We start from the raw sequence: 18,118 nt of genomic DNA, 5'->3' as shown, positions 1-18,118 counted from the left end.
AGATCCAAATTTTGATCATGTGGCCATGGGAATGTTGCAATGATCATAAGTGTGAAGAACAGCTGCAAGTCACTTTTTTCAGTGCTGATGTAACTTCAATCATTAAGTGAACTGTTGTAAGTTGAGAACTACTTGTATTCAAGTTCATAGATGACTCTCTATGGGAAAAGGATCAAAACTTCCCTCTAGCCACATTTTCCATACTATGAATTACTTTATATGCTTTATACTTTCCCTCTTACTATCCAATAGTCTGCAGTGATATTAGCAAGTTATGAATAAATTACCAATTGATGTAGATTAGCAATCTACATCAATAGATGACTCTCTATGGGGAAAGGATCAAAACTTCCCTCTAGCCACATTTTCCATACTATGAATTACTTTATATGCTTTATACTTTCCCCCTTACTATCCAATAGTCTGCAGTGATATTAGCAAGTTATGAATAAATTACCAATTGATGTAGATTAGCAATTGGGGCACATAAAGAAACAAACAAAGAGGGAAGAGGAGGGAGGGGGAGGAAGGAAGGGAGAGGGAGAGAGAGCGGGAAGAGAGACAGGGACACAGAAAAAAGAAAGAGAAAGGAAAGAAAGAAGGAAAGAAAAAGAAAGAAAGAAAGAAAGAAAGAAAGAAAAAAGGAAGAAAGAGAAGAGAGAAGAGAAGGAATAGAGGCCAAAAAAGCAAACAAGGAAAAGTAGGAAAAAAACTTTCACTAGAAAGCACTATTTTTCCATCAGCGCAAAACTTTCCTAAACAAGGTTAATTTTCCGGATTTTGACTTTCCAGTCCAGGCGGATGAAGAAGCCTCTATTTTCTTTTTCTTTTCGAGCAATGAAATCAAATAAAAACCGTGGAGCACCAGGTTGACTCCCCCTTCCTGCAAAAAAAAAAAAACCTCGAGCACCAATGCTCCGAACTCAGAGGCTGGATTCAGACAACATGTGCACATGCGGCATGGGTTTCCACTTGCTTATGTTGTCAAGCTCCTCCTGCACACCCACACCTTGGAAGCAAAGCCAATGGCTGGGAGCCCAGTCGTGGAGGCTTAGCCAACATACTACGATGGAAACATTCTCTGTACATTGGCTGTTGCCACTGCTGCTGCTGCCGCCGTTGTCCCCCTCAATACCTTTGATCCAGGAGGGAACGTCCTCCCTGTCAATCAGTCACATGCTGGTGGATGGAGCCCAATTGTAACCCTACACGGCCATGTTTCTGTTGGCCAAAGGCCTACCCTCCTCTGGGTATGTCCAGGTGCTATAATATCCCGGCGCAGCTGACAGAAGCCTCCTAGCTGCCTGCAGACTAAAGTCCATCATGCTAAACATCACTGTGCAGCAGTTGAAAACTGCTGCACTGTGTTTTGTTGCCACCTACGCAGCCGCACAACTGCGCAGCTTAGAGGGAACATTGCTAACTACATTATTCCTTATGGGAAACATTGCTCATTTTTGGTACTTATCACGCCTCCTGGAATTAATTAACAATGAATACCAATGTACCACTGTATTTATTAAATATATGAAAGTCTGCATTACATTTCCACCATCTTATTGCTGAATACTGCTATCTATATTTTTTCCTCATCGCCTGGGGGTCCTCACTCTGCATTTTTCTGCTCATAACTGGTTTCTTTTGATTTACTTTGTTCCTTTTCTGTGACCAATTCAATTCTTCATTACCTCTTTGAATTTTCTGCCTCTATTTCCAATTTTAACTGAGCTTTTCTTCTTTCCATACCTCTCTCCTTATAATCTAGCCAGCACTTTTTAAAAAACAGTCCCACACTCTTTGTTTCTATTTCTTTTCCTACCTCCTTCCTTATAGTCCACTGAAGATGGTTTTCAAAGATAATAGAATTCCCTGGGTGAATTTTATTTGTGGTATTTTTAATTTTAAGTCTATGTTGCCTAACAATCATTCCTCATTCCCTCATGCAGCATATTCTTATCCATGTTTTCCTTATCTATCTCATTTGGCCATAAAGTGTTTTGTTGGTTGTTGAATTTACCTGATAGGTAATTTAGCATGATATTAAAACCTGATTAAAACAAATCCATGGTTAAAAATCTGTAAGTACCCCATGAAATGACTTCCTAGTGTTTCTGATCTCTCAGTTGCTGCAGCCACACTAAAATTTCACTATTCTTCGGTATCCTTGTAATTTTATGAAGCCAAAACCTGACAGTGGGTAGAAAACTATGGGAAACAGCTTGAAGATTTTATATATTTCTCATGTGTATTTTTGTCTGTGCTCTTGAATACCAGTGTGAAAGCAACACCATAGGAGCTTGTTGCTACCTATCTTTCTTTTTCTTTATTTTGTGCAGTTAAATGTAAAAGTGTGGCGGCATAGTGGTTAGAATGCAGTACTTCAGGCTACTTCTGCTGACTGCCAGTTGCCAGCAGTTCAAGTCTCCCCAGCTCAAGGTTGAGTCAGCTTCTATCCTTCTGAGGTTGATAAAATGAGGACCCATTTTATCAGATTGTTGGGGGGAATATGTTGACACTGTAAAACACTTGGAGAGGGCTGTAAAGCACTGGGAAGTGGCATATAAATCTAAGTGCTATTGCTATTGCTATTTGAGTTTCAACTCAGAATTTTCCTGTAACCTTGCACAATACAAAACCCCCTCTCGGCTTCTTTTTACAAATGAAAGTATTCTTCTTGAGGACAACTGCTTTGGAAGACCTTGCATGCTGCCCAGTTCTTCCACTAGACAAAGGGCTTCCTCCTGCACTCTTTCAGACATCTGTTTCTTCCCCATCCCAAAATTTCTCAAGGTAGATAGCATGAAATGTCTCATCTCCTTCCAGATTTTCTCATCAGCAGTGGCCAGACCTAAAACCAAAGGCATAGGGAAAACAGCATGATTGTCAGTTTTCAGCTTTTGAGAAGTAGCACATTTCAATATAAACAATGGTTACAAGCCCTTTCCTCCTTCAGATCCTTGTCTCGCCAATAGCTGTGATAGGTAGTCGTAGTTTATTCAATTTGTATGCCGCCCTATTCCCGAGAGACTCAGTCACTCAGGTCACTGCATTGCAATAAATATAGATCACAAAATCTTCTCTCCCTACTTTCAATAAAGCACAATTGGCAGGTTGAAATACTAACTAGTGAATGCAGCTCTTCCACTAATTTATTTATTTATCCATTTTAAATTTATTTAGCTACCCGTCTCAAAAACTTATTCTGGACAATCTTAAAGATAAAGATAACACAATTGCAACAACAATTACAAAATTTAAAAATATATAGTAGAAGAGAAAAGTACATTTTCTTAGCCATTATCAAAACCATGACACAAGTTCTGCAATGGTGATATAGACAAAAAGACCTGTATATTGAACATAGAGACTGGTCTTTACTGTCCCTGCAATTTTCAGGAAGCAGAAGAAGAAATAGACACATTTCGACATGTGACTGTTTTTGTGCAGTTCTAGACATTCATTGGCTAAGAGAAGATATTTTCTTTGAAGGTATATTAATTTTCAACAATAGCTCAGACAGCATCAGCTAAAAAACTCTTATTTGAAAAAGTATGTATGGGTCTTATTTTCTTTTGACCCTCAAAAAAAGCACTTGACCTTATTTTCAGGGAGGTCTTATTATTTTTGAGGTGCAGGAGGTGGCGAGTGTGGTCACCTCATGGCTGCTCCTGTGCTGCAATATTTTTTGGGATGCTTATTTTCAGGGGAGGGCTTATTTTAGCACATGCGCTCAAAAGCCCAACTGGGTTTATTATCCAGCAGGTCTTATTTTCAGGGGAAAGGGTTTAAAAAAATCATTTTTCAAGTAAAACTTTTTAGACCTTAATAGCATAATTTAAAATGTGCACAGTAGCTTTCAAAGAAAAAGAAGAGCAAATAAGGAAGTGCAAGAGTACCAACCATGGTTATGGAATATTCGCTCAATGGTGGGCACAACATTACGTCCACTAAATTCTTCTGCATGATTTATCAAAGCATCTTTTATTATCTTATGTCCACAGAGCACAACCAAAGGTTTTGATCCAACCCAGATGGTAAAGATAGGACCATACCGTCCAATAAGCTAAAGGTAGAATTAAATGAAAACCTAGTTAATCAGCTGATGACCCATGTTGGAGTGAAATTATTTCCAAGCATATTTGAAATACATTTTAAATTATTGCAGAGAAACCTTCAAAATGTTCAAGAAGAATTCCAAAAATTCTTAACATCCACAAATATGGTTAGATTCTAGAACATTGCAGGTATCTATTAGCTTGTGGGATATGGCTACTAGTATGGGTTTTTATATAAAATGTAATTGTTTTTAAAATAATAACAGAAAAAGCAAAAGAAACAAAGCATAAAATTACATATATTATCAAGAATACATAACAAGTGCTTTAAAACTAAGTGAAAAAACAGCATGACTTTTATGTTCAGTGATGCATTAAATATCCTAGTTCACATAGAATAGCATGTGCTGTACATGATAAAACAGAGATTTGGTTGCATTTGTGATATATAAGAAAAAAGTACCAAAACTCCCTAGTATTATTTTTATCAACATCAAGGAATTTTACAAGTAGCATAAGTATAATAGTCCAATCTATTCTTTCTTCAATTTATTATATAGATCTATGTGAAATCTACAACTAACCAACACCATAAAGGGTGCTCGACATCAATAATTATGGGCCCAACCACAAGGAAAATGGAAGATTCAACGTGGAATGTATGAAAAATAAAAGCTCAAGAGCATGAGTTAAAGAATGGAATGAAAGACTCACACACATACATACTGTGTGTTTGTGAGGAAGACCAAGACTAAGATGAATGGAACCCATTAGAATTAAGATGGTCTGATCTTATAGAGTTGAGAATAAAAGTTCAGACTTATGTTTAAATGAAATGGCAGTACCAAACATTAGAAAGTATAAATTGGTGTTAGATTACATCAGCGGTGATAATCAGCCATTTGCACCAGTTCGCTAGAACTGGTTAACTGTTGGCTCAGTTTGCCAAACTGGCTGAAGCCTTGCCCCATTCAGACCTCCCCCAGACTGTTACAGGCCAACATGGAGTTTCTGTGGGCCCGGTCCAGTTTTTTGAGGCCCTCTTTGGACCTCCAGAGGCTTCCCCTGGCCTATTACAGGTCAAAATGGAGCGCCCATGGGCCAGATTCACTTATTCCTCCCCACCCCATTTCCCATGGCTTTAGTGTACTTACTTATCAAACAGCTGTAGAAGAGGCTGACCCACATGGCTGAGAAACCAAAGTCTTTTATTCAGAAGCTGGAGATCTTCAAAAAGTAAGTAATCGATGGAAAATGGGATGGGGAGGAGTAAGTAGAATCTGGGATGCCAGCAAAGTAGGCCCAGTCTGTGGAGATCCAGTGAGGCAGGATAGGGAGGAAGCAATTGCAGGGACCCCAAGGGGAGCATGAGGTATCTCAGTGGATTGAGAGAGGCCTTGGATGGCCTCTACTAGGCTCCACATGCTGTTCCCCAGCCTGAGATACCTCATGTGTATTTAATGATCTGTGCAATCAATTAACAAATGCATTGAGGAAAGCACAGAGTGATCATGTTCATTTAATGTGATTCAATTCAATTTGCAGGCTCTATTACATTTGTAACTGGAGGATTACCTGCATAATGAGAGTGAGGAGGGTCTCAAGGAAGTCCTGCGTTAGCACCACACTAATCCTGTGTCACGCCCACCCCGGCCATGGCCACCCAGTCACATGGCCAGCCAGCCACACCTACCCAGCTGGTCATTAGGGCAGAGAACCGGTTAAATTATTTGAATCCCATCACTGGATTAGATGATATACATAGGAGATAGGATGTAGGAGACACAGATAGAGATGATAGAGACAGAGAGATAGATAGAAAGATACAGGCAGAGAGCCATTAAAGCATGGATCTTGGGAAAAATGAGTCTGGAAGAAACAGAAAGAAGTGAAAGTAAAACAATTGTTGTTTATTTCTTATATAAAATTCTGAAATGAAACAAAAGCAAAAATGCTTTGTTTCAGTTTCTGGTATCATTAGCCTTCTTTCACTCTTCAAGTTAGGAAGCTGAATTAAACTTTCCAAGTGACCAAACTTTGCCTGTTACAGCTTTCTATTTCAATCAAATTTCAGTAACCTCAAAGAAAACCATGAACTATCCATTGTCTTAACAATATATCACCTTTCAACTTTAAATAAGTATTATGCTTTGCTATTTTGTAGCTCCCCATATTTATATTCATTGGTTCCACCTTAAATTGTATTTTATCAAATTTCATTTTAAATTGCTTTTGTCAAATTTTAGTAATAATTTGTTTCTGGAACTTTGCACTTTGATATGGCCCAAGGGCTAATCAATAAAGACTCGATGTCAATGTATATTCATTGGTGGTCTTCAAGAAACTGGATTATCACTAGATTGCAGCAAAGAATTTCTGCATGTTTTTGTTGCCATCTAATGATTATCCAGATTTGTATAACCCATATAAAGTAGTCTTAGTGTTTTGTTAGCTAGGACAGAAGGTATGTTTGCATTTCAATAAACTGGGATTAAGCAGGATGGCTAGAGGAGGAAGACAGGTCATTGAGTTAGATGCTAATTCAAATGAAACACATTTGAAACATTTAATTTTCTAAAACTCTTATTACTTTTACTTGTTATCCCTTTTATCAAACATTATGCTTTTATCAGGTTGCTACAAAGTAATTTCTATGCTAAACTACCTGGTGAAAATATATATATGACACTCAACAACAACACCTCCAAACTAGAGAAAGGAAGTAATATAGATAGACTTCAAAGCAATCATACCTTTTTATATGACTTATACAGAGGTAGTACATCTTGCTGAAAGAGGTTCCCCAGAATAGGCCATGGAGCAGGTCCGGGGGGCAGCTGCCCTTTTTTCTTATACATTTGGAAAGATGAGAAAAGGATGAAGAGTACACAGAGAAGAAGCAGAACTCCGGTCCATGTCAGCTCCATCCTTATCTGAGTTCCTCTTGAAAAATCCAAGAAGCTGTTTAAATGAGACAAGGTTGAAAGGAGGAGCCTCCTGAACTCCCAATCATATCTAAAGTCCATATTCTCTCTAACCTTTCACACACCTCCTTGTTTATTTTCTGCTTAATTTGTTCTTTTACCTCAAGGAGAGTTACTTATCAACATTCTTAACGTTTCCCTGTAGGCAGAAATAAGTTCTTGTTTCTGTGTTTTGCTGGGGGAAGGAGGTATGGTTTGGGTTGAAAACTGAAACATCTGCCTTTTATGTAGGTGAGGAGTCTTTCAGAAAAAAAATGGAAACCGCCTGTGTATAGGAAAAATTTTAATTAAAAAAAACATATATAGTTGTTTTGATTGTGCCATTTAGAAATAGAAGTTCAGTCACAAGTCAATTTAAACCCCGTTATTATTGAGAGGGGAAATGCCTAAGAAATTGGTAGTGGGTAATTCAAACATCTCTGATAAAACAAGTGGCAATACCAGTATTTAGATTCATAGGCTCTGTTATATTGAATTGGAAATTCAAATTTTGAGGGTAGGGAACATGGGCCACATAGTTTTAGTATTTCCAAGGCATAAAACCTAATTACATGAATAGGGCAGTGAAACTCACTTGTCAACTTGTGACTATCCCAGCAATGTCCCACTCATGGTTACCAAAGTTCTCTTTCCAAGTGGAAGGGTAAGGCGTTTCAACAAAATCTACTTCTTTGTCTTCTTATTTAAGTGTATCTGTGATCTTGGAATGGCCCAAATCAATGAAAATTCCTTTACATTAGTTCATTCTAAACAATCCCCCTTCTTTGAGTAGTATCTATAGTTTCTAGAAGACATAAAGCGTCTGGTAACAGCCTCTTCAGGACCAAGGGAAGGATAAACAGGAAAACTGGGTCAATAAATGAGAAAGCAGCAGCCTTCCACGGCTACACCCAGTGGTGTATTAAGCATTAAGCAGACTAAGCACATACTTAGAGCACCAGGCCCAAGGGGGCACCACAAAGTTGAGAAAGAAAAAAAACCAATAAAGATTTGTACAGTATGTACATGGAGGGGAAACCAAGATTTGTCAGTGCTTAGGACATCAATGAGCCTTAATCCACCACTGACTACACTCTTTGGAAGAGCCCAAAGTCACATCTACCTCATTCACATTCACTGTTTGGGAGTTCTCCAGGTTTGAGTGTTTGTTTTTGCAACCAAGGAACCCAGTATCTCTGGAAATAACCAATTTCGCCACAGTAGCACAATCTTTAAATTCATCTGAAGCACCGCAATAGCACAATTAAGGCAGGGCTGTTTTTAAAAAATGCTTTGAAACTTCAGTTGATTTCACAATAATAGAAGAACTTTCCAGGAATTCTCAAACTGCTCTGTTAGTGAAACTGGTGAGCAAAAAGAAATTCAGCACAAAATTTGCTGTTCAGCAGCACAAGAGATTCTGAATCAATGAGGTCTTTTCATTAATTACTTTCATTCTTTCCATTTATATGAACACTTCGAGAAAGAATAAGATAAAAATAAGAAGAAATATATTTCAGCATTTATACGTTGTTATTATTATGGTTCTTTAATAAGTATTTCCTTTTGGGTTGGGGTTTTGAGCATGAGTTTTTGATAAATTCAGAAACTGCTTCTCTTTCTATCACCTTCATGCAGTATTCCAACAAATTTTGGAAACCCATTCAAACTTTACACATGCTTGCAACTGGACAGGCTTTAGAAATGACCCTGGATAGGTTTTGCAAGTGGTAGCAATGTGGCAGATTAGAAAATTCAAGAGGGAATTAGGTTACAACTGCGGTAGTAACAACAACAACAACAACAACAACAACAACAACAGCAATAACAAAAATAGGGATTCATTTGTTCTAACCCAATAAATCTTTTGGACTCAACAGCATCCATATCTACCATTTGGGTTATCTAGAAATTACCCAGTTACATTGCCCAAGTAAGAACAGTAGGTTACTAACAAGCTTGAATACTCCATGATAAAAGACCCCTGGCAAGAGAAAAGGAAGGGGAAAATGTTGACAGAAAGCTTCCAGTCAGAGAGAACAGCACCCAACTCACCTCGCGAAGGAGTTGTGATAAAGCCTGTGCGCAATATTTACTCTGGAGAACGCCCTTTGGAGTGTAGCAGGATTTAACTTCTGAGCAAGCGTGTCTTGAAATTGTCACTTTGAGACCGAAGTCTTGCTCAAGGATACCCTTTAAAGGATGATATGATTATTTAGACCGATATGCATCAAACCAGAACTAAATCTCCATGAGATTTAACCTGAGCATTTTAACCTCCTGCTTTACTAATGCAAATTAGGTTTTCTTATCCAGAGATGGCACATCCCACCAAATAGGATGGATACAAAGTATAGTGGAACCTAATATTACAAGTGTGACTCACATTCAGTAAGTATAACGTTACATTGAAGCTTTCCATATAGCTTCAGCATGTTTACTGAAAATTTCTTTGACAAATCCAGGATGTATTTCAAACTTTCACACACACAAAAAAAGCCCTTCAGAAACTAATTAACTAATTAACCAGGTTTTTATTTTATTTTTTCAGCTTACTGGGAAGCTTGGGTTGATCTTTAACATCTGGGTTAGATCAAAACTACTAGTTTTTAGTATGACTTTTCCTTCAATCCTTGAGACCTGGGAAAAATGAAGGATTGGACTGTATCTTACAAGTGGTCTAGCATAACCAATGGGAAGGGAGGCAAGGTGACTAAAAAAAATCTAGGGATGATGAGTATCTTAAAAACATTTTTGAAACAAAAATCATTTGGCTCTTACTCATTATTTATTTAAATTTATTATAGCTACCCATTTTCATTGACCCTGGGGGGGGAGGGGCTTGCAAACAATATAAACAGTTGAAAGCATACCACCCCTCAGGCAGCCTAAACCAAAATAAACAAACCACAACAAATCACACCAAACTAGAAGCCCCACAAACACAACAACCCCAATCTGAAACCAAGGGGAGGGATAAAATGGCAGCTTCCCAGGTCCCATAAAACGACAATATTTAATAGAAAGGACCTGGAGCATGCTCATTCTGCCAGAATGTATTTGTCGGGGAAGAAACAGCCTGTAAATATTGTTTAGGTTATAAAAATATTGAACAGATTGACATTGTGTCATACCTCCAGCCACCCAGGAGATTAGCATCCGAATCTTTTACCATGTTTGTTAAATATTCAGGCATTCCAGAGCTGCATCAGGTTTTGCCTGCTAGGATTGCAAAACCTTTGTTAATGGGATGCTATCAGATTTCAGCAGCAATTAAAAGTGTTCTTAAAAAAAAAACCCCAAAAGAATTTATTTATACATTTTTCTTTAACATATATAAATATTTAATAGACAGTGTATTGTCTGGGTCATTTTACATATACATAATAATAGTAGTAATAATATTCTTTACTTGTACATAATAGTATTCTTCCAACTTCTAATTTCCAAAAAGTGTTCTTAATAAGACTGGAACAGAGACCAAAAGCAGAATCGTTAAGGACAGCAAATCCGAAATGTGCTTTCAACTCAGCCAGCCAAGCATAATAGCAAATATCTGGAGGAAAACCACCAATTCCTGCTCTCCTTTGAAAACCACGTGCCCTGGAATCACAATTTTAAAAAAAATAAAATAAGGAGGAGGGATTTTACTTAACAGTGGTTGCTGACAGATTGTTGCCATTTCAGTTTTAGGTTTGAGGAAATTATGGAAGTTTGCTATTGCCACCTGCTGGACCTCTCTATATTACCACAGAATCAATCTTCGCATCAAGGCAGGCAATCAAGGGGTTTCCAATCCCTCACAACATCTGGGGTTAACCAGGAGTAGGTCAAAGGTCATAGGGTTTCCAAATGCTGGCTGAAAAAACAGGGTTTCAATTTTATTTTTTGTTTTAGTTTTATGTGGCATTTTTTAATGATAACTATTAGTTGTATTTATTGATGCTTTTAATGTTAATTTCTTTCTTTGCCATTACTGGAAATTTAAATAAATATCATTTGGCCATATACGATGGTTTGTGAAGAGAAGGGAGAAAACCAAGTAAGCCTCTACAAAGCTTTTTGGAGGGAGAGTGGGGTTAAGAGAAAAGAGAAAAATAATTCTTAGACTCAATTCTAATATAATCAACTTCATTTTTAAATCTAGTTTTGATCAGATCTTAACAGATTTGTAACATCCATATCTCTTCATTTCCTATCATGTGACTTTCACTATTGGAAATCCTTCTATTGAATCACAAGCAAATTTTTGTCCATCTCCCGGAAACATTTACTAGCCACTTTTATTCCAGCTGAAATTAATTGCTCTTTTTGAGGAGAGAAAGAACATTTCCTAATTTTTATTATTGCCACACAAGTGTGCATTCCAGGGAGAGAAGAAGCCCAAATCACAAAAGTACTGTTTTACAGTTTATGATGTTGATGCTCTCCCAGAACTTTGATGGAGGCCTTTTCTCCATTTGTGGGACCTCTCATCTAATTTTCCCTAAAGCCAGAAGTCTCTCAAATAGATTCTTCCTGCATCCCTTCTAGCAAACCTCATGTTAAATTTTCTAGTCAGGTTCATAATCCCGATAAAATCTTTCTCCATATTCCATTTTCCTAGTTATATAAGCAGCCTCTTACTTCAACAGCCTCCCAGCCTCTGAGTTCATGCAATCCATTACTTTCTCCTTTGCAACACAAACATGTATACACACACACACACACACACACACACACAGACATGTAATGTTGCAACCTACAACTATAGTTGCCCCTCTTGGCAAAAACTCCTGACAGATAGATAAAATTTATTTTTCTTCTATGTGGAGCAGAAGACTGCAGGGGCGATGACAACAATATTATGAACAACACTTTCTGTGTATTCCTCTTGAGTGTCTGGAGAGAACGTGGAATGGTTACAGTGATAACAATCTGTTCCCAGTATTTTAAGGTTGTCAGTATAGTCCAGATCAATACTTTGGAGGACAGATTACCCAAAGAGATATGAAGTGGAAACAGACAGGCATTCATCATTACTAGATAAACCACAAAAAGCAAGAGGTTTAGCTACCTAGGCTATGGTTTAGAGGAGATGGTTGAGATTTGACATACCCAAAGTCAAGTGAGTAGCCGGCATGGACAGCAATCTAATTATCATCTTCATTTTAGTATAACGTGCTAGCAAGGCCTGCTTGGTACTTCCTCACTCTTCTATGCTCATAGCAACAGAGTGTATGCCAGCCCGACAGAAATCTCTTCATACAATCCTTGCCTTTTCTTTTCAAATATTTGATAGGGGAAGGAGAATTGAAGCAAAGATTATAGTCCATTCACAGGGGCATTGTATCCCTGCCTTATTCATCCCTTCGCAGTCCTGTTTCCTTCTCTAATCTTCAGCTCTAATCTTCAGCATGGTTGCAGCCATGATAAACAGTATAAAGTTACTGAGTAACTGTGCAAATGTTGAAAGTAAACAGAGAGGAAACAAAGTCCAGTTTGTTGGCCTGCTTAAATTATCCTTCTACGTTTCTTTTAATTGAAAACGGTTAATCCGTTCTATGAAATAGTTAATACTGAACTTATTTGTAGTGACTATTCACCCGCTAACCCGTGACTATGTTGTCACTTTAAACCTAAGCAGCTAAACTGATTCCAGCATTAAGTGTGTCAAAATTCAAGCGGGGGAGGGCTGAAAACATGCCAAATTTGAAGAATTTCACAAGGGTTCTTTTTCTTGACCAATTTTATTTAATCATTATCTTACTTTTACAAAATAGATGGATGATAGGCAGCAGACAGATAGAAACTTGCTATTCTGAAGTGCAAAGCATTCAAAAATAGCATTTATTTACTTTATTCACTGTTGCTGTTGACGGTCCTTAAACTTTTTCCCAGTCACCATAACTAGTGTTGAAGCATGGTCTCAATTGTTCTTGTTGTTTACTGTAGTTTTTAGTGTTGCTTATATTCCATATATATTCCATTTCTAGCCTAAAGTAGCTTGTGCTACTTCATCAGGGAAGAAGTGTCTCCTGATTTTACTCTTATCATAGCCATCCTGGGTGGGGAGAGAGTGACTGGTCAAAGACATCCATTCAGTGAGTTCTGTGGATTTGAACCTGGGGCTTTCTGGTCCAAGCCTAAAACATTCACTCCTACAATTTACTGATAGTCTACAATATCTGGAAGATCATATGTGTAGCATGGTGGGATTCAATATTTTTACTACTGGTTCTGTGGGGATGGCTTGGTGGGCGTGGCAGGGAAAGGATACTGTAAAATCTCCATTCCCTCCCCACTTCAGGGGAAGGTTACTACAAAATCCCCATTCCCTCCCGATCAGCTGGGACTCGGGAGGCAGAGAATAGATGGGGACGGGGACAGTCAGAGGTGGCATTTATTCTCCGAACTACTAAAATTTTCCACTACCAGTTCTCCAGAACTGGTCAAAATCTGCTGAATACTACCTCTGATGTGTAGGTATGTAGGTATGTAGGTATGTAGGAAGGAAGGTAGGTAGGTAGGTAGGTAGGTAGGAAGGAAGGAAGGAAGGAAGGAAGGCAGGCAGGCAGGCAGGCAGGCAGGCAGGCAGGCAGGCAGGCAGGCAGGCAGGCTGAACAATCTATAAGGGGGTGTAAAGAACTGGCAGTATGGTTTCTTCAGTCTGTACTGTAATTGAAAAACACCTGAGCCTTCCTTACTTTGAAGAAAGATTTTGGCTTCCTAGAATGAAAAAACAAAAAACAGAAAATGACCCAAAGGTGCTTTTTCAAGAGGCAACTGAACTTCCTTGTTTTTCTTTGAAGACATTTTGCTTCTCATCCAAGAGGCTTCTTCAGCTCAAAGAAAAAGCAGAAAGTCCTCTTGAAAAAGCACCTTTGAGACAACTATGAGCCAGATAACTGAGTCATAAACATACAGAAAATGACTTTTTTCTGTTTTTTTTCTGCCACCTACTGGTTCCTGGTGGAATAAAAATTGAGTTGCATATCATATGAGCTACACCCTATGTTTGAGGGACGGAGTTATACCAAGGAAGTTGTTTGGTGAAAAAAATAAACTAAGCAACAGAAAAAAAACAGAAATGCATGATAAATGGGAATAGAAGACAAAAAAGAGACTAGATAGATAAAAGAATAATATTAGAACTCAGTATCTGCAGGCAAGGGAGGCAAGTGATGTAAGAAGTTTCCCATCTCATGAAATATATGTGACAATTAAGCAAATGCTGAGACTCACAGTATATTCTCACCTCAGACACTGATACAGATATAATCTCAGAATTTGCATGATGGTATCATTTTGGCTAGTTGCAAGTGCCAAGGGACTTAGATGAGGGGAACTCAAGATGAAAACTTTACTTAAGCACAGAGATCACTGGGTGATTATGTGCACATGATTCTCTCTCAATCCTTTTTATTTCAAAGGATTGCTATTGTGGGAATATTAGATAATTCCTTATGTGCTATCCCCTTGAGCTCCCCAAATTCCTTAAATCTACAATAATCCTAGTCTCCGCCAGTGGCAAGCAGAACTGGCAGCAGATTTAGACAGTGAGGAGATTGGGGAGGAAAATGGGTCAGTCCTGCAACCTGGGGAAGGCTCTGATGAGGGCTGTGAGGTAGAGAAGGGGCCAGAATGCCAGTTATCAACTGCCTTCAGAGATAGACATGAACTTGGGAGTAAGGCCACAGGTGGACGATGAATGGCCCCTCCCAGAGGAAGTAAAAGAGGAGTGAAGAGGGAGTGGAGTTGCAGGAGACAATTAGTTTGCTTAATTGGCTTGTGATTCTCCGAGACTCCTTGCCAAGTTTTGCAGATATTGGCCTGGCAGCTCTCTACACCAGATAAGGTCTGTGACTGTTAATCCTCCCTTGAAATACTTTGCTGTCCATGAATGAGCAGAATTCACAGTAAATTAATAAAAGGGGTTTTTGTCAGGACCAGGAGTTTGCTTCATGCTCTTGGGAAGCCTAGGTCAGAATACTGATCTGCTCAACTAGACATGGTCTTAAAGACATTATAAATAATAAAAAAGATCTGGGCAGGAAGTCAAGAAGCTGGAGAAATAGATGCTGTTTTTTTTACTCCTCTGTCAAAGAACAAATAGATCAGAAGGAAGAGAAGAATCTTGTAAGGTAATAAACTAGCTAGTCGGACGGTGCCAATGAGTAGCGTGTTTCTTGAACCATGGGGTCAATTTCTATGTTGAAGGACTTCTGGCAAGAGATGGACAATGACTTACAAGGGCTGAGAACAATGAGAGGCATTTTGAAAAAGCCAAATCCTTGGCAGGGGAGAAAAAGGAGCCCAGAAATAGTGAATACCATGTATTGGGAAGGAACTGGGAATGCATACTCATCCATGTAGCCTACTATTGCAATGTGAAAGTACTCACATATATATTTTCTAAGGACATGTCCTCATAGTTAAAGCCTCTATATCTAAGCAGCCATTGCTGAGCAATTTGAAGCCACTCCAAGCTGCTCTGCATGAAAACTGCTTCCCCAGGGAAGATGGAAGATCTCCTATCCAGAATATCTATGACACATGGAGAAGGCTTGAAGTGGCTATGAGGTTTGCTATTGGACCACTTCCTCTCCTCTCCTCTTCTTTTTGCAGATTAGATGACTGAAGACCCTAGACAGCAATAACCCCTGAAATTGAGTAACCAATCCATAGCTAAACGGGTGTAATTGAAAGTGTAACTAAAAAGAGTGGGCTCTTTTGCTTCTGTGTGGTAGGTTACTCACATTTTCCCAAGGGTGGGTTGCTGCAAGCATTAGTGCCGGTTTGGTGCATGTGTGCTTTGGTGTGCTCCGTGCGCATGTGCAGTTGCCTGTAAATAGGTCTGTGCATGTGCAGAACATTAAAAAGGCCAAAAAAACATGGCACGGTGACCAGTTTGGGAGCATGACGAGCCTGCCGTTCCCCACCAGTTTGGCGACCAGTCACAATTTCCACTACCTGTTCGCCCAAACCGGTGTGAACTGGTAGCAACCCACCTCTGATCCTCCCCTTACAGAATGTTCTTGTAAAAATAAATCACTACATCTGGTACAGATATGGCTTTCACATACCGTACATTTTTTTCTCCTCCTACAATTTGGATAATATGGGGTGTACAGCATGTATGCTGTGATTTGACACAAATATCAATAATATTTTCTCAAACTCCACTTCTTTGGTGCTGTTCTTCTATTCAATATTTATCCAACAGCTACACCATGAATAAACAAATCTAGATGACTTCTAGATACCTGACAAAAAGGACAGAAAAATCTTTATTTACATCTATTTATATATCACACTTCTTAACTGTCCATATCCTTCACAGAGAGGTTCTAGGAGGCATACAATTTAATAAATAAAACATTAAAGGCTAAATAATTTAAGATTAAAACATTTGGCTTCCACTTAGTAGCTAATAGGTCAATATGATATCATCATGAGAGTAAAAAAATTAAAATGGAAATGGGTTGGTCACACAGCAAGAAGAACTGATGGCAGGTGCACTAAGGCAGTTATAGAATGGAACCCACTTGATTAAAAAGTGTCCACAAAACTTAAAACAAGATGGAATGACGACTTCAGCAAGTATTGTAGGCCCAATTGGCAAAAGAAAGTTAAAGACGATATTGATTGGAAACATGCAGAAGAGGTCTTAATATGTATAGACAATGGCTAGAATGATAAGTAAGTCAATTTGTTTGTTTGTTTGTTTGTTTATTAAATTTAGAAACTCCATCCATCTCACACTCAGAGCAGGTCTGTGACAGGTGAGTGAACATTTTGAAAACATTATGTGGGTGCATCTCACAGCCCTCCACAAGTGAAACTTTTTTCACACACACTAAACCTCAATTGCAATTGAGTTGCAATTGAAAGAAACTAATTCTTTGCTACCATCTAGTGGTCATTAAGAAAACATATTAACAGTGGTTTGGGGAGGGGGGGCAATGAATGGGCAGAGCACCTGCATCCTACAAGCATATGTTCTGTATAGTGATTGGTGGTGACTTTTTCCATGTTGAGAAATCTACCAAACACTATTCTTACAATCCATGTGTGGACAGCAGCACAGCATGACCCTGCTTCACATGTGTGGTAAGGCCACATAGTGGGGACAGCACATTTTATGCTAGCATGATTATTTTCCAGCCCTAGGATGGGAGGAACATATGATAGAGAAGCTGTACTTCTATACAGATGTTTAAATACAGGGATGAATAAGTCAAATTATATTACCCAGAAAGTTCCAGTGTCTCTGTATGGTATATAGGAAATGGAGTGGCATGGAGTGGAATGGAATGGAATGGAATAGAATAGAATAGAATAGAATAGAATAGAATAGAATAGAATAGAATAGAATAGAATGGTGCAAATGCTCCCAGTGTACATAAAAAGACAAAATACATTCAAACAGAAACAATGTAGTTGGTGTTGCTGATTCCTGGTGGGACAAAATTCATCAGTGGAATAAGAGATTTGAAGGGTATAACTTATTCAAAATGAAGAAGCCAGACAATATGTGAAGAGGAATAGTGTTAAATGTGAAGAAAATGCACACATGTACCGAGATCAAGGAATCTGAGCAGAAGAGCCCAGTTAAAAGCATTTGGGGAAAAATGCACGGAAAGGAGAACAATAGTGATGCTATTGCTGAGACGTATTATAGACCACCCCATAAAACAGACATTTTGGATAATGTTCTCCTGAACTTGAATTTATGGAACCTTCTGGGAACAGAGACATAGTAATCATAGGAGACTTCAACAACCTGGACAGGTGATAGAAAACCAACTCAGCCAAGATTTTTACTCCCCCAAATTCTTAGTGATCTTGCTCAATGTTTTATCTTCCAGTTTGTTTGCTTGTTTAAAACATTTATATAAGTGCCATTGATATTACTAATGGAGACAAAGTTTTAGAGGTAGTGGAAAGATGTAGGAACTTTGAGAGTGACCATGTCATTCATATTAGGCTTCACTATAATGCAGACACTGAAAGTCAGATTAGTATTTTAGACTTTAAGAGAGCTGACTTCAACAAATTAAGATAAACAATGGAAAGTATTTCATGAATGGAAATCCTAGAGAGAGAAACACTTCAGAG

General features: G+C 38.4%; 1 protein-coding gene across 4 annotated transcripts in view; it reads right to left on the bottom strand.

The window, feature by feature from the left end:
• Positions 1-18,118, bottom strand: part of LOC106540565 (cytochrome P450 2C5) — a 38,266-nt gene that overhangs the window by 12,348 nt on the left and 7,800 nt on the right. Inside the window, exons 1-7 of one of the 4 annotated variants that reach the window (XM_087709801.1) lie at positions 12,116-12,297; positions 10,675-10,877; positions 10,153-10,240; positions 9,074-9,211; positions 6,809-7,016; positions 3,901-4,063; positions 2,699-2,848 (exon numbers count right to left, since the gene is read on the bottom strand). In XM_087709801.1, coding sequence (XP_087565927.1) covers positions 2,699-2,848; positions 3,901-4,063; positions 6,809-6,982 — 487 coding nt within the window. In that variant the 5' untranslated portion in view covers positions 6,983-7,016; positions 9,074-9,211; positions 10,153-10,240; positions 10,675-10,877; positions 12,116-12,297. Of the gene's footprint in view, positions 1-2,698; positions 2,849-3,900; positions 4,064-6,808; positions 7,017-9,073; positions 9,212-10,152; positions 10,241-10,430; positions 10,591-10,674; positions 10,878-12,115; positions 12,298-18,118 lie in introns of those variants that run through there. The other 3 variants (XM_087709800.1, XM_087709802.1, XM_087709799.1) reach the window with 3 other exon arrangements.

The sequence above is a fragment of the Thamnophis sirtalis genome, unplaced genomic scaffold (assembly GCF_051295495.1).
Source record: "Thamnophis sirtalis isolate CommonGarterSnake01/CBP01778 unplaced genomic scaffold, rThaSir2_p1.2 scaffold_3, whole genome shotgun sequence".
Lineage (NCBI taxonomy): Eukaryota > Metazoa > Chordata > Lepidosauria > Squamata > Natricidae > Thamnophis > Thamnophis sirtalis.
Note: the sequence above shows the minus strand (reverse complement) of the source record. Positions and strands in the feature narration are given on the sequence as shown.